This window comes from Ipomoea nil, unplaced genomic scaffold (assembly GCF_001879475.1).
Source record: "Ipomoea nil cultivar Tokyo-kokei standard unplaced genomic scaffold, Asagao_1.1 scaffold0482, whole genome shotgun sequence".
Taxonomy (NCBI): Eukaryota; Viridiplantae; Streptophyta; class Magnoliopsida; order Solanales; family Convolvulaceae; genus Ipomoea; species Ipomoea nil.
In genome coordinates this window covers 850163-869075 of record NW_017616910.1, presented here as the reverse complement: position 1 = coordinate 869075, position 18913 = coordinate 850163, and the positions used below count along the sequence as shown (strand labels likewise).

Here is an 18913-nt window from a genome sequence, read left to right as displayed (position 1 = left end):
AGAATTGGGCCTCTTTCTTCTCAAATGGTGTGTGCAAGAGCCCAAGCAACTCCCATGTTATATCCTTGTCTTGGTCTTTCAGCACCTGCTGTCCACGACCAAACATTGTCGTTTTCTCCCATGAACATCACTGCAACAGTGACAAATGAGCCATGGAACTATGATCAACATATGTGTTGGAACTTCTGAACAACATGTTTATCACAAGCATAACAGAGTAACTGATTTTCTCGTTTGAGCATATTATCAATGAATATAACTGTAATAGTGACAAATGAGGTCGGAACTTTGACAAATACGGGCCATTCAGTTGGCACATATTTATCACAAGCATAACAGAGTAACTGATTTTCTTATCAGTAACGAAACAAATGTGACGCAATAGTGAAAAATGAGCTAGGCTCGCGATTATGATCACCATATCTTGGAACTTTAACGAATACATATAACAGAATAATAGATTTTCTTATTAGTAACGTTTATTGAGGTCACCCCTCTTCTTGATCCAAAAAAACACGCACGAAACGTATAAAACTAACATCTATACAAGTAATTAATAAGCATATCATGTAACCATTAAATCAATCAATGGAAGAGAGAAATTTTATGCACCAGAGAGAAGGCAACAATCAACAAAGAACAGTAAAAGTGGAAATTTGTATTATATGATTCATAAACAACATGAAGGTTCCAATACATAACCATCTTGCAAAACAGTATTTAATTTCCTCTTTCTCAGAGTGTAAAAAGCTCAAAAATGCACCAAAATGGCACTTCCATACTTACAACAGCACCAAGCAAACTCGATATTCTGATGATGTATTCCACAGATGATGACTTGCCTGTATATTCCCGAGGGTACGCAAAACAAATAATAATAATAATAATAATTAATATAAGCAAAATAAACGCCTTGAGGTTTCAACAAAAAGTTGGCAATCCAGTATGCTTCTATCAGTTGTTCTAGTAGAACTCATATCAGCTTAGTCCTTGGTCTCCCATTCCTTTCTTGATGCATAGTTGGAGCTGCAGTGCAGAAAAGACGAAGATGATGATCAAGAAAATGTTTTTTTTTTTTTTTGTTAGTGTCGAAATGAAGTAAGAATTGCGTTTTGGCCTAGTTCGTACCTATTCCCAGCCCATTGGCCTCGGATTTTCTCACGATCCTCAACCTCTTGACCGAGCAAACGAATATCCTGAAAGAAATCGCACAGCAGTGTTACCAAGTGTGTAAATATGGTCATTCTGTAATCCCCGTTCCCCTCAAATGTACTAAGAAAAAAATAGGCTGACGAAAAATTAGAAAGGGTAAGTTTTTAGGTGAATAAGAAACGTACTCCCATGGAACGTCTCCAACAAGCATCCAGTCGCCGTCTTTGTCTTCATAAGTAAGCACGAATTCAGATGATCCATCCAACGGTCTCGGGCATGCAGCTGCATCTGTCATAGCGTTTTTCTCTTCACCTGATAGAGGAGAAATATTACGATTGTTGGCAAATTGAAAGTTTAGCATCAATTGTAACCTCGACTTTATTGAATATATTTAGCAATTTCACTTCTAAACTTGTTTACTATTCGTAGTCTTCTAGCACTTATTTATAGGGTTTTGTATTCTCTTTTCTATATGACAGTATAAGACAGTATACGACAGCACATTCAGAAACTCTCTCTTTACTTTCGTAACAAACTACTTACATCTTGTGTGGCCCGTTGTGGTGGGCATAAAGAACATCTCGTCCAAGGTGCCCGCTAAGTCCTCGTAATTGGCATGAGCACCGAGGTCCACCTTCCTCCCGATCATAACGCCATCCATATTCACCTTCACATACAAGGACGCCTTGACAAAACTTTTATCCTTAGCTTCGCCGTTTATCTTGCCGCCACCTCGGGCGTTGTCCACAACAATGACTTTGCTCTTGCTTTTCTCGACGGTGGACGAGGAAAACTCTTCGGGAGATTTCGTCTGGCTGACTAAGCTGTTCATTCTATACGTTCTGATAGGAGGCCATCCCACAACCTGACTGCATTAGCAAATTCCCGCAAAAACGAAAAAAGCAACAAAATCAAAATCATTCTGAAACGATGCTAAGCGCCAAAAACAAACACCACAAGCCACAAGGCCGGGGAAAGTCCATTGTTCCAAATATGCAGTAAACCGAGTCCAAATTATAGTCCTTTCCTCCATAATCTTTCTAATGAGAGTATCTCGATTCGATCAGCTAACATTAAGGACAAGGATAGAACATAGGAAACACGAAAACAATAAACATCGAATCTGACTTAGGTGACAGCCTTCTTCTGTCTCCATTTCAGCAGATCTTATCTATAGTTATTAGATTCCTCAAGAATAATTAACCAATTATACTAATATTCCTGAGATCATATAAAGTAATTATGCATATAAAGAACACAACAGAGAAAAGGAAAGCTTCAATTCTCATCAGAATGGAACTAACATAAACAGTCATTACATAAAGAACACAAACATATGTTACATATCAATCTTGAATATAGAAATTTTAATCTGCAACTAACAAAACCAACAATTAAGGTTCAGAGCAAACCAAGACAACATATTTATATGCAAAAACATAACCTTGAAATTCATGGTATAATAATCAAATGAGATTAAACAGAAAAAAGGGTACAAAAAAGAGGTATACCTGACACCAGAACGGGGAGGGGAACGAGAATCTGCAGCTCTCTTGGTGCCACAAGAAGCATTATTGTTGGCTTTAGTTGCAGAAGAACATGAAGATGAAGAAGAAGACTTTGAAACCCCAGAAGGGAAATCCTCAGCTGTTAAGATCCTTCCATATTGACCCCAAGGAGCAGACTTTGAACTACCCAGACTCAACCCAAGGCCCAATTCAAGCCCAGACTCATCTGGGTGTGAAGAGGAAGAAGAAACTGTTGAGATTGAACCCCCAGAAAGGGCAGAAACCACTCCACCACCACCACTGTCCATCAATTCAAGAGTAGCAGAATCCATGGAAAACCCAGAAATCCCTGATTGAAGGGAGAACAAAAGAAGGGGAGAAAAAGAGAGGTTTTTGTTGGTTCTTAGCTGTTGGTGGGCAAGAAAAATGAGGGAAATGGTTGTGTGGGTGTGGGGTGAAGGAAAGTAGGTGTGGGTGTTGGAGTCGACAAAGAGGAGGGGAGTGGGGGAGGGTGGGCCCCACATGTCGGCTTTGTGCGCCTCAGTTCATCATGGGTTTCTCCAACCGGTACCCGCTGCCACTCTGGTCGCGCTGTTCGTCTGCAGACAAAAGTGCCCAAACAACCTTTGATTCTTGGTTGCGTTTCTCCCTCGTATTTCCTCCCATTGTATAATGTATACTACCCAACCACCATATCTTACTCATTTAATTTATACGGAGTATATTTTTATTCATAAATTTATGAATAATTATGATGTCTGAATTAAATATATTATATTTCTCCCCTACTGACCTACGGTTATAGAGAAATGTTTACCCCTCATAAATTTCTTATGTAATATTTACTTTTGATGTCATTTGGTGTTTATAAATTGACTGACATTATTTTATTTTTATTTGGATCATAAGAGAGGGGACACCCAAGAAATTCAGTAACGTCTAGGAATCGTTGCTCCCAGCTGATCATACCTGATTGCTTATGTTAAAACTCGCGGTGCTTCGGAGAGGACACGAAGGCCAATCTGATGGGCGAGTGCCGTCGTGGCCAAGCTGACTGTCACTTTGTTTTCTTCTCTGGGGATGTGCACAAAATCCAACTCCGATACTCTCTCAGCCTCTCGCAGGCATCTCCATATAATGTTATTGTCGAAGTCCTGCTCGCTCGGTGCCTTGCGGAGATTCTCGATAAGTCTCTTGGAGTCACACTCCAAAATGAGTTTAGTTGCGCCGTATTCCTTTGCCATTCGCAGACCATATAGAATCCCCCAAGTTTCCGCCTCAATCGTTTGACACAACCCTATATTAAAGGTGAAACCTCTGCACCAATTCCTTTGCTCGTCTCTTAGTAAGCCACCACATCCCGCCACACCACTACCCTTGCAACAACCATCAACTTTAAGCTTTAGCCAGCCGCTAGTCGATTTCAACCATCCCACCTGAGCAGTTGTAGGCGTCATGATTCCCCTCTCTGGATTCAGACGTTTTGCAAAAGCAGCTTTAACCTCCAGTTATAACGCGTAAGCCAGAAATTGACTGACATTATTACTATTTAAAAATAGAATTTAGCAATTAATTAAATAATAACACATCATGATAGTCGATAGATGAATAGGATGAAAAAAAAAAAGTAATGTGTAGCATTACTCTTATCAACATTTTACTCCCGTCATTTATAATTTACGTTCTTTATATTAACTTAATTTTAACAAATGAAAGTATATACTATTCAATTGACAAATTAAATTATGTAAATATTTACAAATATTTTTATTGTGTATATTTTTTTGGTGTAATTTATCACTCAGAAAATAACTGAGTAACCGTCGAAGGCTACAAAAAGTCTATCTTTCAGTATTACAATATTTTACCAATTCGCTTATCAATCAACCTAAATTTTTGAATTATCGTGGTGAAATATTTCAATTACTTTCTTAAACGCACTATGAGTAGCAAAGGCACAAAGCATTAGTTCCATACCGAGATAGCTTTGAATTGGGTAATACCAGATACCTTATCTTTTCGAACCCTAATAAGACATATTCTAATGGTAGTAAAAACACTTGAATAGACCTTAAATCTCTATATCAGTTGTCTCACTCAAAAGAGGTACTTACAATTCAAAAAATAGATTAATTACTGTGTTCGATAATGAAAACACGGAAAAAGAGTTAGCTTTCTAGAAATGGGCCAAACAAAAAGGGAGGAGGGCCCATTTCGTTAGCTTTCTAGAAATGGGCCAAACAAAAAGGGAGGAGAGCCCAGTATGGAAATGGGCCGTTGGTATAGAGGGATGACACTTGACAGGGACAGCTAAAGTGGGGCCAAGAGGTGTGGTTCCAAACGACAAGCCGACAAAGAGTGGGCCCCGGAAAAGCAGCAAATACAGTCACGTAATGCCCGCCCACCTTCTGGAAACTCTCATCTGCTCTCACCGCCTCCCATAACTGTGTACTAAACCTGGGACACGTGGATACAGATAAAAACGAATGGCTACACTTTTACATTTTTAACCCTATCCTATAATGATACCTTCCCTGTACACGTAGTGACGTTAACAACACAAGTCTCGACACATTTGGGTTTGGGGTGAGAAAAAACAAAAAAAATTCCAACCTCATCACAAATAATTGGGGGTTAGAGATTGGGTACAAGAGTCATTGAGTTATCGTGATTTATATCTTTTTAAATGTCATTATATATATATATATATATATATATATATATTATTTAAATTAAAACTTAAGTTTTTAATTTTTTAAATTGAAAACTACACTAATTTATTTTCTTTTTGATCAAATGCTTAGTAGGATAACAATAATAATAATAAATTAAAAAATAAAAAATACACATAACATCTTAATCATTACAAATTTATTAGTAACCTAATAAAAATGTTAATTGTACTTTTTTTGCAGGTTCATAAATTAATTTGGCATATGCTAATTCGGTGGCTTAATTGTTATCCCTAAATAGTTCAATGATCTATTTGTACTATTTTTCAAAAAAAAAAAAAAAACAAATACTAAGACGCGTTTAGAGCAATTTTCTATAAGCTGTGGTCCTAACCTGTCACTCCTGTACTGTGGTCTGTCCACAATGGATTCGGAAACTTTATATCTTTTCTTTTCTTTTCTTTTTTAATTTATATGGGAGGTGAAACTTTACAGGGAGAAGTGGGGTCCACGGGGAAATACAGGTCATAATTATAATTGCTACTCCGTATAAAAGATACGTCAAAGAATCATTTTTAATGTTTTTACTTTTGTTACATATATGCATGTTGAAGTGGGAGTGGCTATAGATATATAAAATAATAATTTTGCATATTAATAAACCATTGTCGGGTGTAAGATGGACCGTCGTCTCAATGGTCGACCAGACACCATTTGATACAGTCTAGGTCAACTGGTCAACTGCTAAACTTCCAGTTTAATTAACATCAACTTTTGTTTTTGTCATTAAAACATGTCTCTCCATTTTTCCACCATCCACTTGTATGTAACAAACTAGGTTTGGCTGTCTTAGTTTGACTCTAAATTTAAGTAATATTTGTAATATATTATGAAAATGTGTTGAACTGAGTGAGAAGTTTTAGTTGTTTAAACGTGAATAAGTTAGAAGTTTAAACTCATGTATATGTAGTAATAAATCGTTGTATGTATCACAAAAATAAACAGTTAAGATTAGTGTAGATTATATTATAGTATTAACAGTCAGGGACGTAATCAGAAATTTAGTTGAGGGGGCGAAGAAGTAGGGACAGATTCAGAAATTTTTTCAGTAAAGGTGAAACATTAAAACAAAAGAGATAATTTTAAAAAAATAAATATATAAATTATCTAAGAAATATTGTTGGATATAGGCGAAAAATAACGAAACTTTATAAAAATATTCATAACAAAATATGAAGCATAATTAATTTGATAAAACAATTTGAATAGAAAACACATTATAAATGACAAATCTCATTATTAATATAAAAGAATATTATATATAATATGTGTGTGTATTTAATATTAAAAAAACCTACTAAAAACACTGTAAAAATATGTTAACGCCAAAGGATTCAAACCCTTGACCTTTACAATTACCAAACATGTGCTCCACCAACCAATCTAACTCATTCTTGTTGACATCTAATAATTTTTTTTATATACTAATACTAAAACTTGTACTATATATACATACAAAAATTATATATGGGATGGCGTGGGGTGGGGTGGGGTGAGGGGGGCAGCCGCCCCCTGCCCCCGGCTCCGTCCCTGTTAGCAGTTAACTAGGTTAATTGTAGTGTCGTGAATGGTCACAACGAGTGATTCTGTAGTTTCACTTTTGGAGTTGATTTTTTTCCCAAACTTAATAAAATAGAATTGTTAGGATGACAAAAGAATAGGCTATGTGAACTAAGAAAGTGTGATAGGTTGATGTCGCTAAGATTAATAAGAATGTAAAAAAGATGAAATCCTAATAAGAGCATCCTTATCCGTGAGCATATTAGGGAGAAATTGTAAGAGTGATTAGGAAAGAGAATGTGGGAGGGGAGAAAAAAAAAATCAAAACTGAATTTAAAAAAAAAAAAAAAAAAAAAAAGTGAATGTCACGCGCCCGGCTGTGGGCCAAACACGCAGAGTTCTTTTTTTCCCATTCTCTCCACCCCTTGCAGGCCAATTCTTCCCCACACTAGTTATTAACCTCACCCAAGAGAAAGCATCTTACATTATCCCCTTATTGTGAATAAGTTCATCAAGTGGGACAATCAAGAAGTTGATTAATAGAGACCCCACCTAAGAGAAAGCATTAAGTTCATCAAGTGGGACAATCAAGAAGTTGATTAATAGAGACCCCACTCAAGAGAAAGCATTAATAGAGAAATTAATTCGAGTTCATGGCCTTTGGTTTGGCTTTGATACCAGTGTTCCATCTCAACTAAAAGCTGGAGCTGATAGTTAAATTGTACGTTAATGGCTATATGCTGAGCATATCCATCATGAGACAAACACATATGCTAACTAGTTGTCAAACTTTTACGATCATTTAGATCTCTAGATTTTGAAAGACCATTCTCAAAGAGATTAGACCCTCATGAGACGTTTTGTTCACGGAATCTTAGATTACCCAAGTAATAGGATTACTTTTAGAAAGGTAATGTGAGATTTTAAAAATATAAAATTACATTATTTGTTTAGTTTAGATTATGATATATAATATTACTTTGTTTAGTTAAGAGTTATATTTTACATTATATGGATCAATTTCCTATAATGTCCTCATAATATATATATAATAGAAGAAGAAAAACTATATTAAGTAATCATCACCGAAATAATATCTACATCAAACCAGATAAAACGCCTAGTTCGAGCCACCTCCATCTTGGCTAAGATGCGGATGGCTTGATTACGGCTTCTACAAACAAAACGAACCACACAACCGATTAAAGACTCTAACACCTGTTTACAATCACATATAATCAATCCAACATAAGAACGGTCTTCCTTAAGAGACCATGCTTTCGCCATCCTGGGATCGAAGGTGCACTATAATGGGCCATTAATGGCTGCCACGAACGAACCACCCCCCGTCGTGAGGAACAATATACATGAGGTTACAAACTTACAACAAATCTTCTGTCTGCTAACCTGATCTACAATCAGTGTGGGAGTCTGATAGAAACATGGAAGCTATGGAAATGGAAAAGAATTATACACTGAACAATGGCATAACAAAAAGTTACCATCTCTCATCCCCTACCCAATTGTTTTTCTCCTTCGGCCCGGAAGGACCTTCTTCCCCAGACAATTCCAAGGGCAGCTTACTAAAGATGTTCAGCGCTGAAAACCTAAGCGTTAGAGGTAAACGATTGGCAGCCTTATTAAGTTCGTTCCTTGAATCATATACGATGGTTGGACCCCACTCCCTCATGTACTGCAACCAACCTGGCTCCCGAACAACTCCCCGCCCTAGATACTCTGCTGCAACGATTTCGTACTGGACGCTAGAATCTACACAATACTGACTTTGGGCAGCATCGTTCCTAATTCCAATCCCGAGCATTGAGGAGCCTTGGAGGTAGACACCCGCGTGAGGATAGCTAGCGTGGCCATGTTTGGACGAGTATACAACAGCTTTGTTCCCCTCGATGAACTCCAAATCGTATACATCCACCCATTCACCGCCACTATGCTGTGAAAAGTATATGCTTTGCAGCTCTCCGTTAAAATTGCTCACCCTGAGTGTGAAATGCTCCCAATCGCCCACATGCTGGCCAACTTTGCCCAGAGCCAAGTTCATTATGCCAATCTTTAGAGTGGCTGGACCGTTGAAGGGACAAAAGACCCACATTGCTATATCAGTGAACGTACCACCTAAGGCTGGCTTTACGTGAACGTAAAGTTTTGCACTTTGTATGTTTCCATGCTTGATAGTCGCTAAACGACCATCCCTAGGCAAATCTATCCAATATTCCCTATCATTTGATCCACCGGCAGGTAAATTGGAGCCTCCAGCGTCAATGCTCTTGCCATTTGCATCACCAGCTTTGTACAGCAACGCTCCATTTTCAAAGAACCAGGACACAGAAGATGGAAGGTAGATCTCATCTGGATGAAAAAATACGGTGGGACCGTAGTGCCTGATGAGTGCGTGTATCTGATCAAGATTTGGCATTGCATGCAGATTAGGGTCAAAGTTCTTCAAGCATACGATATCTAGCTCTTCCCTCAAGGTCAAATAGTCGGTGCAAAAAAAGGTACCAACTGAAACCCCTTTCCCTCGCATTCCTCTATCACAGGGCCGTGTACTCCAGACCATAAGAGGTACTTGAGAAAACTCAGAAGTGGTTTTTAGTATCATGCGGTAGGTTTCACATCGATCAGTGAGGTCATTTCGCACACACTTAACTTCATCTAGTTCAGGCTTGGCAGGCTTGTTGGTCACCACAAAACCCAAAGCTTTATAACCTTCCGGTGGTTGAGGTGACCAGAAGTAACCAGACGCAGCAAAGTCATCCTCGCTCTCATCATTCGAACTCCAAACTAACGTATAGTCCAAGGGGTTCCGGAGAGCTGGAATATACTTGGAGGTGTGTGGATGAGGTTTAGCCACTTCACAAACTGCTAGAACAAAACCTCGCAACGGCTTTACATTAAGTTGGGCATAATAACCAAGATTGGAAAACCCTTCTGGCAATCCAATTGGTTTATAAAAGCTAACACCTCGCTTCCCACCCTGTGGCAAATTGCTTCCCCAAATAAACTCAAATCTCGTGATCTGGCAAACCTCTAGCTCACCCAATCTTATTACTCCAGTACCAAACCCTGTGCCTGATCATGCATATATTTCATTACAACAAACCAACAAATGAAAGAAAACAAAATATATCAAACCACACATAAACACATTACATTAGACTTTTGTTTCAGAGTAACAGTAACCACTATGATGAGACTTGGCAAATGGCTGAAAAAGAACTGTTAAAGTTCACAGAGTCAACTTGACAAACAGGTCAAGTACAATCTGGATGCTACTTATACCAAAATTTTCTTCTACAAAACATGATCAAACTCTATATCTGACCTCAATATGTAAACTTCCAGGACAGATATTTGCAGATTAATCTTTTGAATGCAAGTAAAAAAAGCTCAAATCAACGAGTATTGGGATAATTAACACGAAAAAATCGCAAGATTAGCTAAAAGATCAAAACTTTAGCATTAATACAAATTAAAAAAATAAAAAATTGACAGGAAAATAAGAGGTAGGCATACCTTGTGGCCATTGAGGAATCGGCGCCGGCAAGGAGAAAGTCTCCGGTTGCTGCTCCCCGAAACCGGCGAGTCTGGTCCAGGTCAAGCATTTGCAGCCCAACATCTTTGCTCCTCCGGAAGATTATGAACCTAAGAATTCATGAAAACTCGTTTCAAGAATTGGGAATCAATAGCCGTCGGCAAAGCCTAACGGAGCTTCTATGCATGTTTCGTCGCAAATTCTTTCCCTTGTCAATACGTTTATACTTTGGTCGTGGAATATGGAATAAAGGTTGCCGCCTCGCCGGAGAAAAAGTAGAAAATCTGAAAAAATCCAGAGCAAGTTAAAGCTAAACGGTGTCGTTTCTTCATTTTTGGGGTACTTTCAACTCTATTAAAAATTCTTAAAATCTTAATAATTAAAAACAAAGAAAAATTACAATTTTTATTGTTAAATTGGTAATTATAGAATTCGTGGCTGGTCATGCTCACTTTTCATCCTTAAGTTATTATTAGTCTTGCACATTCGTCCTTGAGTTATACTAAAATTGCAAATTTCGTTCCTAAATTTTTATTAATAAAGGAACGAAAAGTGTAACGTCAATAATAATTTCGGGATGAAAAGTAAGTATGACCAATACAATACTTAAGAATGAATTTTACAATTATTTTATGAACGAAAAATGTTATTTTTCTAAAATAACAACAAAAAAAAAAAATGTATGCATTTACATTCTTACAATAAAAAAATTAATATAATTTTTCCCTTAAAAAGAAAGTCATACAAATTAAGATGATAAATGATATAAGTTTTTAGGTTAGAATGTATTATACTATCATGTATGTTTTGACAGATTTTTCGGTATTCAAAATAATTGTTAAAAACTAATAATTCAGACTTTAGCATCAATCGGTTACAACCACTTATTAATTCAAGTAATGAGAAGTTGTTACAACCAATTATTAATTTTCAGTCAATTTATTAATTCAAATAATGAGAAGTTGTTACAACCAATTATTAATTTTTAGACCGACACTATTTCCTAGTCTTGTGTATGTTATTGAATTGAATTTATACGTCAAGACCCATCTCTTCTCAAAAAATGAAATGTGTGGTGGCTCTAGATGGGTATGGAAGGAGGGATGCCAAAAGTGGTTTCCTTTTCAATGCCTTCCTTACCAAGCAAAATTAGACAAGTCATTTTCTTGTTGTATTCCTTTAATTTACAGAAAAGATTCCTTTAATTTATAGAAAAGTTCACAACTGTTATTTAAATGTGCCCGTTTAATAATTTGTGATCTTAGTCAACAAAAAATCGCAAAAAGATAAATTAATCGAAGTGTCCATAACTGACCAAGAAGTCTAGGTGATTATAACTGACGTTTAATGATTTGTGACCTTAACCAACAAAAGATCACGAGAAGATAAATTAATCGAATTGTCCATAACTGACCAGGCCAGAGTCTAGGTGTTTATAACTGATCAAGTCAAATCAAGAAAGTCAATAGATAACTCCCGATAAGTGAAACTTGGATTTTCTTATTGTATTCCCACAAGTTGGGAGTAGGGGCTATGAATGACAGTTCAAGAATGGCAATTGTAAGTTTCTTGGTATAACCAACGGAGCATATGCTTGATGCTTCTATGCACGTGAAGATCATGACCTTTCTAAGTACAACTGGTCCAATTGATATTTTTCTCACTCCAAAATCGATTTGTGCTTCATTCTCCACCGTTCAAATTCATTGATTCACAAACCCAAATCTCCAATAATTCAACCTTCCTATAAAAGGGTACCTCTCTGGCTCTCTGTTATTGCATTTGATTCAGAATTTTTAAGATCTGGCAAGAAAGATGCTGCTAAGAAGCTCTTCTACTCCGATTCTTGGATCTCTTCTTGCAGATAGTTGTGGGGAAGCTCTTACACCAAACCATCATTTCAAGAAAGTATTGTATCCCCCCCATGTTGGATCCCTCAACTTCAACAAGTTTTCTTGCAGTTCTTCCTCCCCTAGCTCCCCTTCTGTTTCTGAGTTTTCTTCTGGCAAGCAGTTGTCCAGAAATGGGTTTCGAAAAGTTATGTCGGAGGGGAACTTGGAAGGGTTGGCAGTCCATGGACCCGGCAATGGTGAGGATGAGTTCAGTCTTGCTATCCCACTGAAGAAGTTTCCACGCGTGAATGGGTTGGAAACCATCCCGTCTTTCTCGTTACATGGCTCAGGAAGTTGTGAAGATGAAGAAAGTGAGGAAGATGAGGAATTGGAGGCGGTCATGGATGATGGTGTTAATCAATGCTTGAAAGCAGAAATGAGCCTGAACTCCATGAAGGTTGCAGAAGGGAGAGAGATGTGTCTTATCAGAGAGGCTATGGTTGTTAATGGTGGCGGTGATGATCCTACCGGAGGTTGTGGTGCCACCGGTGGTGGCGGTGGTGGCTGTAGGCCAGTGGCCTTTGGCAGGGGTGGGGGCGGGGGCGACAACCATGGGCTCAGTATGGAAGAGTACTTCAAGAAGATGGTGGCGGAAAATCCCAGCAATCCCCTGTTCTTGAGGAACTATGCTCACTTCTTGTATCAGGTGAATCATCTTTTCATCTTTCAAGATTCCCAGATTTTCCGCCACAATTTTCAACACATCTTTTACTCGTTAACTCGTTTCATTGATGAACAGACAAAGGGAGATTCTAAAGGAGCAGAGGAATATTACTCAAGGGCAATTCTAGCAGATCCAGGAGATGGCGAAGTTCTATCACAGTATGCTAACCTGGTTTGGGAGCTCCACCGCGATGCTGATAGAGCAACGAGCTACTTTGAACGCGCAGTCCAAGCTGCTGGAGAAGACAGGTTTGTTTTCAATCTGATAAAACAAAGTTTCAAACATTCAATCACATCTCCTCCACTCATTACTTCTTGATTTTCCAGCCATGTTCATGCTGCATATGCAAGGTTTCTCTGGGAAATTGAAGACATTGAGGATGAAGAAGATGACGTACCAAATACTGCACATATAAAGGCGGTTCCCCATCCAGGAGCAATGGCCTCTGCAACTGCTCACTGAATTGAATCGTATCCCTGTAGTTTTAGGTAGCAGTAATAATAGATATGACAGATGAAATTCTTTTCAGTTCTAAGAAGCTTAACGGGAGAGAGTGAGTGCAATGATGAACTCAACTCGACTAAGCTGTATTCCTGATAATGATTCAGAGTATATGATTTTGATTGGATATTTGAAAACGGTTTGCATGGCAGCAGGTGAGAAGATGATAAAGAATATTGACAAGAACGAACTCCGTAAATTTAATCAAAATTTCAAACCCAATGTAAAAGATGTACCTCTTAGATTGAAGACAATAAAAGCAATCAAGAGGAAAAAAGGCACGCGAATTGATTGTATGCTTGCATTTCAAATGTAACGGGGGGAAGAAAACAAAAAAACATTAACCTACATCCCACAAATGCTACGCATAAACCTCATAATGAGTCACAACTTCCATTGATTGGATCTTCTTTCTAATGATCCATCACACAAGAGACTAGTGATTGATATTTTGTATCATGCAGCACGAAAGCCATTACTCTTCACCCTGTTATAATCAACGCTATCTTGATAGACTCCCCTTCCGAATGTCCGTCCCCCAGAACGACCTCCTCTACCCCTTCCACCTCTTCCTCCTGATCAAGGCAATTCCAAAAATCAGTGTTGTGTGTTCAAAGAAAAGAAGTAACATTAAAAATTAAAAATACGATAATACAAATAAGAGAAAAAACTATTCAAATCTTGAAATTTTGCAAAGCACATGACGGTCATACAGTAATGACAATATGTCAATATGACATAGCAAACACAAAAGGGTAAAGCCAAAAAAAAAAAAAAAAAAAAAAAAAAAAAAAAAACTAGAACAATCAGATCAGAGTTCAAACAGTCACTTTAAACCAAAAAGCAGTTTTGAAGAACGTACTTCCTCCGCGTGAAGCACTATTGTTGTTTTGTCTCCTCTCCTCAATGTAGACTTGCCTTCCAGCTAATAGTATTGGTGAAGCCTAAAAAAGGGTATGATATTATTATAGATGCATATTGCCGTCATTAGATATAGCCTAAAGCCATTGATGGTATGCTTAAGTCAATTCATAAATAGCACACAATGACTAAAAATGATAAGCAAAGCAAATCACAAAATATTTTAGCAATTCCCGCACCAAATTCCTCTGTGAAATAACAGCTATATATTAAGTACAGAGTAACAAAAAAAGCTAGTTAAAAATCAAGTTTGATGAATCTCAAACCTTGAGTGCATTCTGAACACCCTGCACATCTTCAAACTCAACAAAGGCATAGCAGACACCAACATCCTGAGTAGCAGTTGCAATTCCTGTATCAGCACATATCTATTTTTAAGCACATAATTAACACAAGAGAAATAACTAACCTTTCGGTTTCTTAAGAACACCCCATCTTGCTTGATTGTTCCAAAGTTCTTAAACTCTTGCACAATATCTAGAGTTGATACACTTGATGGCAAGTTCCTCACATACACAGACAATGATTCCCCTACCAGATAAAAGATTCATTAAATCATATGCTTGGCAAACAAACAAGAATCTCAACTGAAAACAGAAGTAAATAATGACTTAATGAGACACTAGAAGTCATATCTAGTGCGCACCCTAATAAGAATGAGACTGGTGTTCACCTTCTTGAAATAAGCCTTCATCTGCTAGCTCATGGCTGTTATCAGGCAAAACAGTTGAGGCAGCATCTGTATGCTGGACAACTGGTTGCCAGTCTGAAGTAGGCTGTACGCTCTTGGTGAAAGGTTGCTGGACACTAACTGATGGTGGAGATTTTCCTTTTGGTGCGCGCAACTGTAAGTTGTCAAGAATTATATGCCAAATGGTGGAGAAAAAACAAATGCAAGCACAATCCCCTAGAGAAAGATTCAGTTATATATATGGAGCATTAGATGCAATAACACCTATTTACAAGGTCAAAGTTCATATGTTATGCCATAGCACTTACCTCTAGTGCAATGTATCAATTTTCAAATGATTAAATATCATTTGGTAAGACCATACAGTTCTTCCTCCAGAGTGTCAAATGATAAATGATTCACAATTTACAACTTATTCATATAAAAAAATAGGAAAATGCATGTCACATAGGAAAGTTGAAAATATAAGGAATACATACTATGGAAGCGTAACTAAGCTTTGACTGCTCTCCAACAGGTTCTTCCCAAGAAGGTTCAGGCACCTCCAAAGCTTCCACATTGTTCTGCAAAGTAAATGGCTCTTCTTCGAAAGGAGGTTCCTCATGCACTGTTTCTGTCTCAGGGACATGTTCTTGTAAATCTTGCTGATTCTCTGAATAACTGTACTTACCAACAGAATTGTTTCCATCTAGGTTGACCATGTTGACATATTCCCTAGCTTCTTCCTCCAAGGCATAGTCAGAGGCTGTTAAAAGAATTAGCAAGGTAAAGCACAACCAAAGATAATACAATACAAGAGAAATACTAAGCATATTCTAAATTTGATTTTTATAAATTTGACAGGCCAAGATCTAATTGATCCATGATGGAAACGAAATCCACCTTTTCATGAGGTGAAGAACCCCAACAACTTGGGATTGTATCAAGCTAATGTCACAAAATAACCTGCAACTAGCTGATAAGCTAGCTGTAGTTGTTGCTGCTAGTAGCTGATAGGCATTAGGCAGTGTTAGATGATAAGGTAGCTAATTGACTTGGAAGTGTTCGGTAATGAACTAGCTTTTTAATGTAAATGACTTATCAAAGGACTAGCTGCTAATAAGCTATAGACTAATGAAAACCTTGTTTTCCAAACAGCTCTAAAAGACAACAGCTAACTTCTTATAAGTTATAAAGTACCAAAAGCTTGCTGCCAAACACATCTTAATGGAAAAAGCAAAAATGATGAAGAAATAATGAACCTAAGAGAGAGAGAGAGAGAGAGAGAATGAGAATGCCCGGAATACAACCTAAGAGAAAGCCCACACTACAATAAAGACTACAACATTGTGAAAAAGATTATATAATGAATAATCACTGCAGGAAGATAATGAGGTTTTTAATGTAATCAATAACTCTATAGAATATAAGAATAAATGGTACCTGGTGCCTCTGCATGCGGAGGACTAGGGGCAGTTGGTTGAGCACCAAAATTGTTTTCCGAAACTACCAGAGGCGCTGGCGGTTGGTTCTTCGCCTCCATGTCACCAAAATGGAAGACGTCATTAAGAACAAAGAAGCCCTTTTCCTGTGGAGCAAGGAAAAATGTCTGCACAAAATCCCTCCACCCACTAACATCTTTCAGCTTGACAGAACCAGAAACCACCACGAGAACACCTCCGTTCCAAGATTCAAGAGAATTTATTGTCTTAACCTTAATCCCTGAGAATCCTACTGACATGAGAAGTGAATGTATTTCCTGCAAAAACATAGGACGAAGAAACATACAAATTAAATTGAAGCCCGCATATGGTACTCTGAGCTGGAAAAAAAAATACTATATGCTTCAACAGCTCCAATTTGAAGGATACCATGATCCCAAAACTAAAGAGAGTCATATTTCTCAACACAAAATTTAAAGTTTATATTAGGTGCTATCTACCTTGTCAAGTTGCGTTCTAAATTTCAGACCCTTTTCATATATACACTAAAGATCAGAAAATCGAAAATCAAGAACTAAACAAAATTCTCACAAGGACATCAATATCAGTGCACCTTAAAAACAATAACTAAACTTCCACTTTCAGTTATAATTACACTTAATCAGATTCCAGTTTAAAGAAGAGAAAGTTTCACCAGGAGTGAGGAAGCTGACTCGGCGGATTCTCCATCAACTCTAACAATGGAGCTGGCATCCGTGTAGAACTGATGAACATAATCCGGTTGCTGTTGCAGCACCTGATAAAATTGTTGCACAAAGTACGAACCAACCTGTTTACAAAACAAAAAAAAAAAGAAAAATTAATCAGCAAATAATGAAAGAAGCAAAATCCCAAATCAAGAAACAGAGAGATGAATTGAGTTTGCTGATTTCGCAGACCTGAGTAGCACTTATCGGAGCAGCGTATGGGGTAGCCATTCTCTCACTCTCAGCAAGTCCTCCGCCCCTCGGAACCTACCCCTGAAACCCTAGATCACGAGATTTCTAGGGCTGACAAATTCTGGGTTTTAAAATATATACTGATTTAACCTCCCTTATTTTATTAGGCACCGAAAGAAGCGATTCAGAGAGATGAAAGCCAAAGTTTTCTAGTTCATACAGATATACATACACACGTATATACTGTATATGTGTGCGTCTGAGATTGATTGGCGTTTCAGGACGATTATGGGAATCGGAAATCGGAAAGTTGCAGAGAGAAGAGCGAATGATAGATCTATGTGGAGAGAGAGAGAGAGAGACAGAGATGTTCAGTGGGGGGTTTATGGTGAGATGAATCTTTGACTTCCAGAGAGAGCTGAGGGAATCAACGGCGGATGATTATGCGGGGGACAAATTGGACCGATAGGATTGGATCATGGGGAGAAGAGAGTATCAGTTAAAGATAGTAAATGCTAGAACCTCTGCATAGTAAATTTTCTTTTTGGTGCTAATAAAAATAAAAAATTTTGCCTAATACCTTGTGCTAATATAGCACATTGTAATCAAGGACCTTGTGGTTCATTGGTACCCGGTTACTCTTCTAAGTGGGATGTGAAATTTTAAACCTCACTAATAAAAAAAGGTTGTATAATTAAATTTAAGTTCGGTAGTCAATAATACTCACACAAATGTTCTGTCGAGTCGGAGAGTCCTTAGGGTTTTATTATTTGTGACAGTTTTTTATAACATAGGTTTCAGTTCTCACAGCTTTGACATAGTATATCCCGACAAATATTATGAACGTTATGTTTTTTTTTAAATGAGAGAAACATGTACTAAGAGTGTATATTATTAAACTTTTGTCATGTGTAATACTTTGCTCACTTGATAGGAAAATAATGTTCGACTTTATCCCAACAGGTCCAATTATCTTGGTGAGTCGATACAACTGGATTTGAGGAGACATACCTGACGGATGTATCATGTCCAGTTGAAGAATTCCACGTGATGACTGCGCTCATCATGTCAAATAGGACAATATATTAAAGACGCATGGTATTGTCGACATGGTTGATCACTACATGGCCTCCACGTGTTTAACAACGAGGATAATGTGAAATGTGTCGTGTCAGGTACCTATTTATGCATTCAATACTAATGTCTGTTTAAACGGTACACCTCTCTACAGTATATATTCAAACAGGTGGGAAAATGTATATTATCATTTTCTTGTTGGAAAATGAGGATTTGATTATGTTTTTGGATGTGCAGTGCGCAAAGTCACTAAAATTACAGTGAAGCACACATGGAAACTATATCAAATCAATAATTCATTTATGGTAGAAGACAACAAGATAAAGCATGGATCACGCCAATTAATAAGGTTTTATGTTACAG

General features: G+C 37.6%; 4 protein-coding genes and 1 long non-coding RNA gene across 5 annotated transcripts; 2 read left to right on the top strand and 3 right to left on the bottom strand.

Moving 5' to 3' along the window:
- Positions 1 to 637: 637 nt before the first annotated feature.
- Positions 638 to 3295, bottom strand: LOC109173675 (auxin-responsive protein IAA13-like). Its single transcript, XM_019322951.1, has 5 exons — positions 2664 to 3295; positions 1696 to 2021; positions 1338 to 1464; positions 1129 to 1196; positions 638 to 1026 (listed from the first exon to the last, which is right to left on the bottom strand). Exons 1-5 carry the CDS (start codon positions 3182 to 3184, stop codon positions 974 to 976), a joined length of 1095 nt encoding a protein of 364 aa, XP_019178496.1. The 5' UTR covers positions 3185 to 3295; the 3' UTR covers positions 638 to 973.
- On the top strand, positions 2028 to 18280 carry LOC109173678. The gene is made up of 3 exons (XR_002052941.1): positions 2028 to 2644; positions 7069 to 7071; positions 18268 to 18280. It is a non-coding gene; the product is annotated as an uncharacterized LOC109173678 (long non-coding RNA).
- LOC109173673 lies at positions 7945 to 10756 on the bottom strand. Its single transcript, XM_019322949.1, has 2 exons — positions 10427 to 10756; positions 7945 to 9982 (listed from the first exon to the last, which is right to left on the bottom strand). Exons 1-2 carry the CDS (start codon positions 10527 to 10529, stop codon positions 8391 to 8393), a joined length of 1695 nt encoding a protein of 564 aa, XP_019178494.1. The 5' UTR covers positions 10530 to 10756; the 3' UTR covers positions 7945 to 8390.
- LOC109173676 lies at positions 11985 to 13639 on the top strand. The gene is made up of 3 exons (XM_019322952.1): positions 11985 to 12983; positions 13077 to 13249; positions 13328 to 13639. Exons 1-3 carry the CDS (start codon positions 12261 to 12263, stop codon positions 13461 to 13463), a joined length of 1032 nt encoding a protein of 343 aa, XP_019178497.1. The 5' UTR covers positions 11985 to 12260; the 3' UTR covers positions 13464 to 13639.
- LOC109173674 (putative G3BP-like protein) lies at positions 13694 to 17826 on the bottom strand. Its single transcript, XM_019322950.1, has 9 exons — positions 17474 to 17826; positions 17230 to 17364; positions 16537 to 16852; positions 15594 to 15859; positions 15097 to 15268; positions 14833 to 14954; positions 14690 to 14755; positions 14365 to 14446; positions 13694 to 14077 (listed from the first exon to the last, which is right to left on the bottom strand). Exons 1-9 carry the CDS (start codon positions 17510 to 17512, stop codon positions 13959 to 13961), a joined length of 1317 nt encoding a protein of 438 aa, XP_019178495.1. The 5' UTR covers positions 17513 to 17826; the 3' UTR covers positions 13694 to 13958.
- Positions 18281 to 18913: the final 633 nt, after the last annotated feature.

Coding starts and splice junctions, on each gene's coding strand:
- LOC109173673 (XM_019322949.1), bottom strand. CDS start 10,529: ATGTTGGGCTGCAAATGCTTGACCTGGACCAGACTCGCCGGTTTCGGG. Junction 9,983..10,426: donor GATTCCTCAATGGCCACAAG/GTATGCCTACCT, acceptor ATGCATGATCAG/GCACAGGGTTTGGTACTGGA.
- LOC109173676 (XM_019322952.1), top strand. CDS start 12,261: ATGCTGCTAAGAAGCTCTTCTACTCCGATTCTTGGATCTCTTCTTGCA. Junction 12,984..13,076: donor ATGCTCACTTCTTGTATCAG/GTGAATCATCTT, acceptor ATTGATGAACAG/ACAAAGGGAGATTCTAAAGG. Junction 13,250..13,327: donor CAAGCTGCTGGAGAAGACAG/GTTTGTTTTCAA, acceptor TTGATTTTCCAG/CCATGTTCATGCTGCATATG.
- LOC109173674 (XM_019322950.1), bottom strand. CDS start 17,512: ATGGCTACCCCATACGCTGCTCCGATAAGTGCTACTCAG. Junction 16,853..17,229: donor AGTCAGCTTCCTCACTCCTG/GTGAAACTTTCT, acceptor ATGTTTTTGCAG/GAAATACATTCACTTCTCAT. Junction 14,955..15,096: donor TGAAGGCTTATTTCAAGAAG/GTGAACACCAGT, acceptor TTTATCTGGTAG/GGGAATCATTGTCTGTGTAT.
- LOC109173675 (XM_019322951.1), bottom strand. CDS start 3,184: ATGTGGGGCCCACCCTCCCCCACTCCCCTCCTCTTTGTCGACTCCAAC. Junction 1,465..1,695: donor CACAACGGGCCACACAAGAT/GTAAGTAGTTTG, acceptor CTCCTCTATCAG/GTGAAGAGAAAAACGCTATG. Junction 1,027..1,128: donor GGCCAATGGGCTGGGAATAG/GTACGAACTAGG, acceptor TCTGCACTGCAG/CTCCAACTATGCATCAAGAA.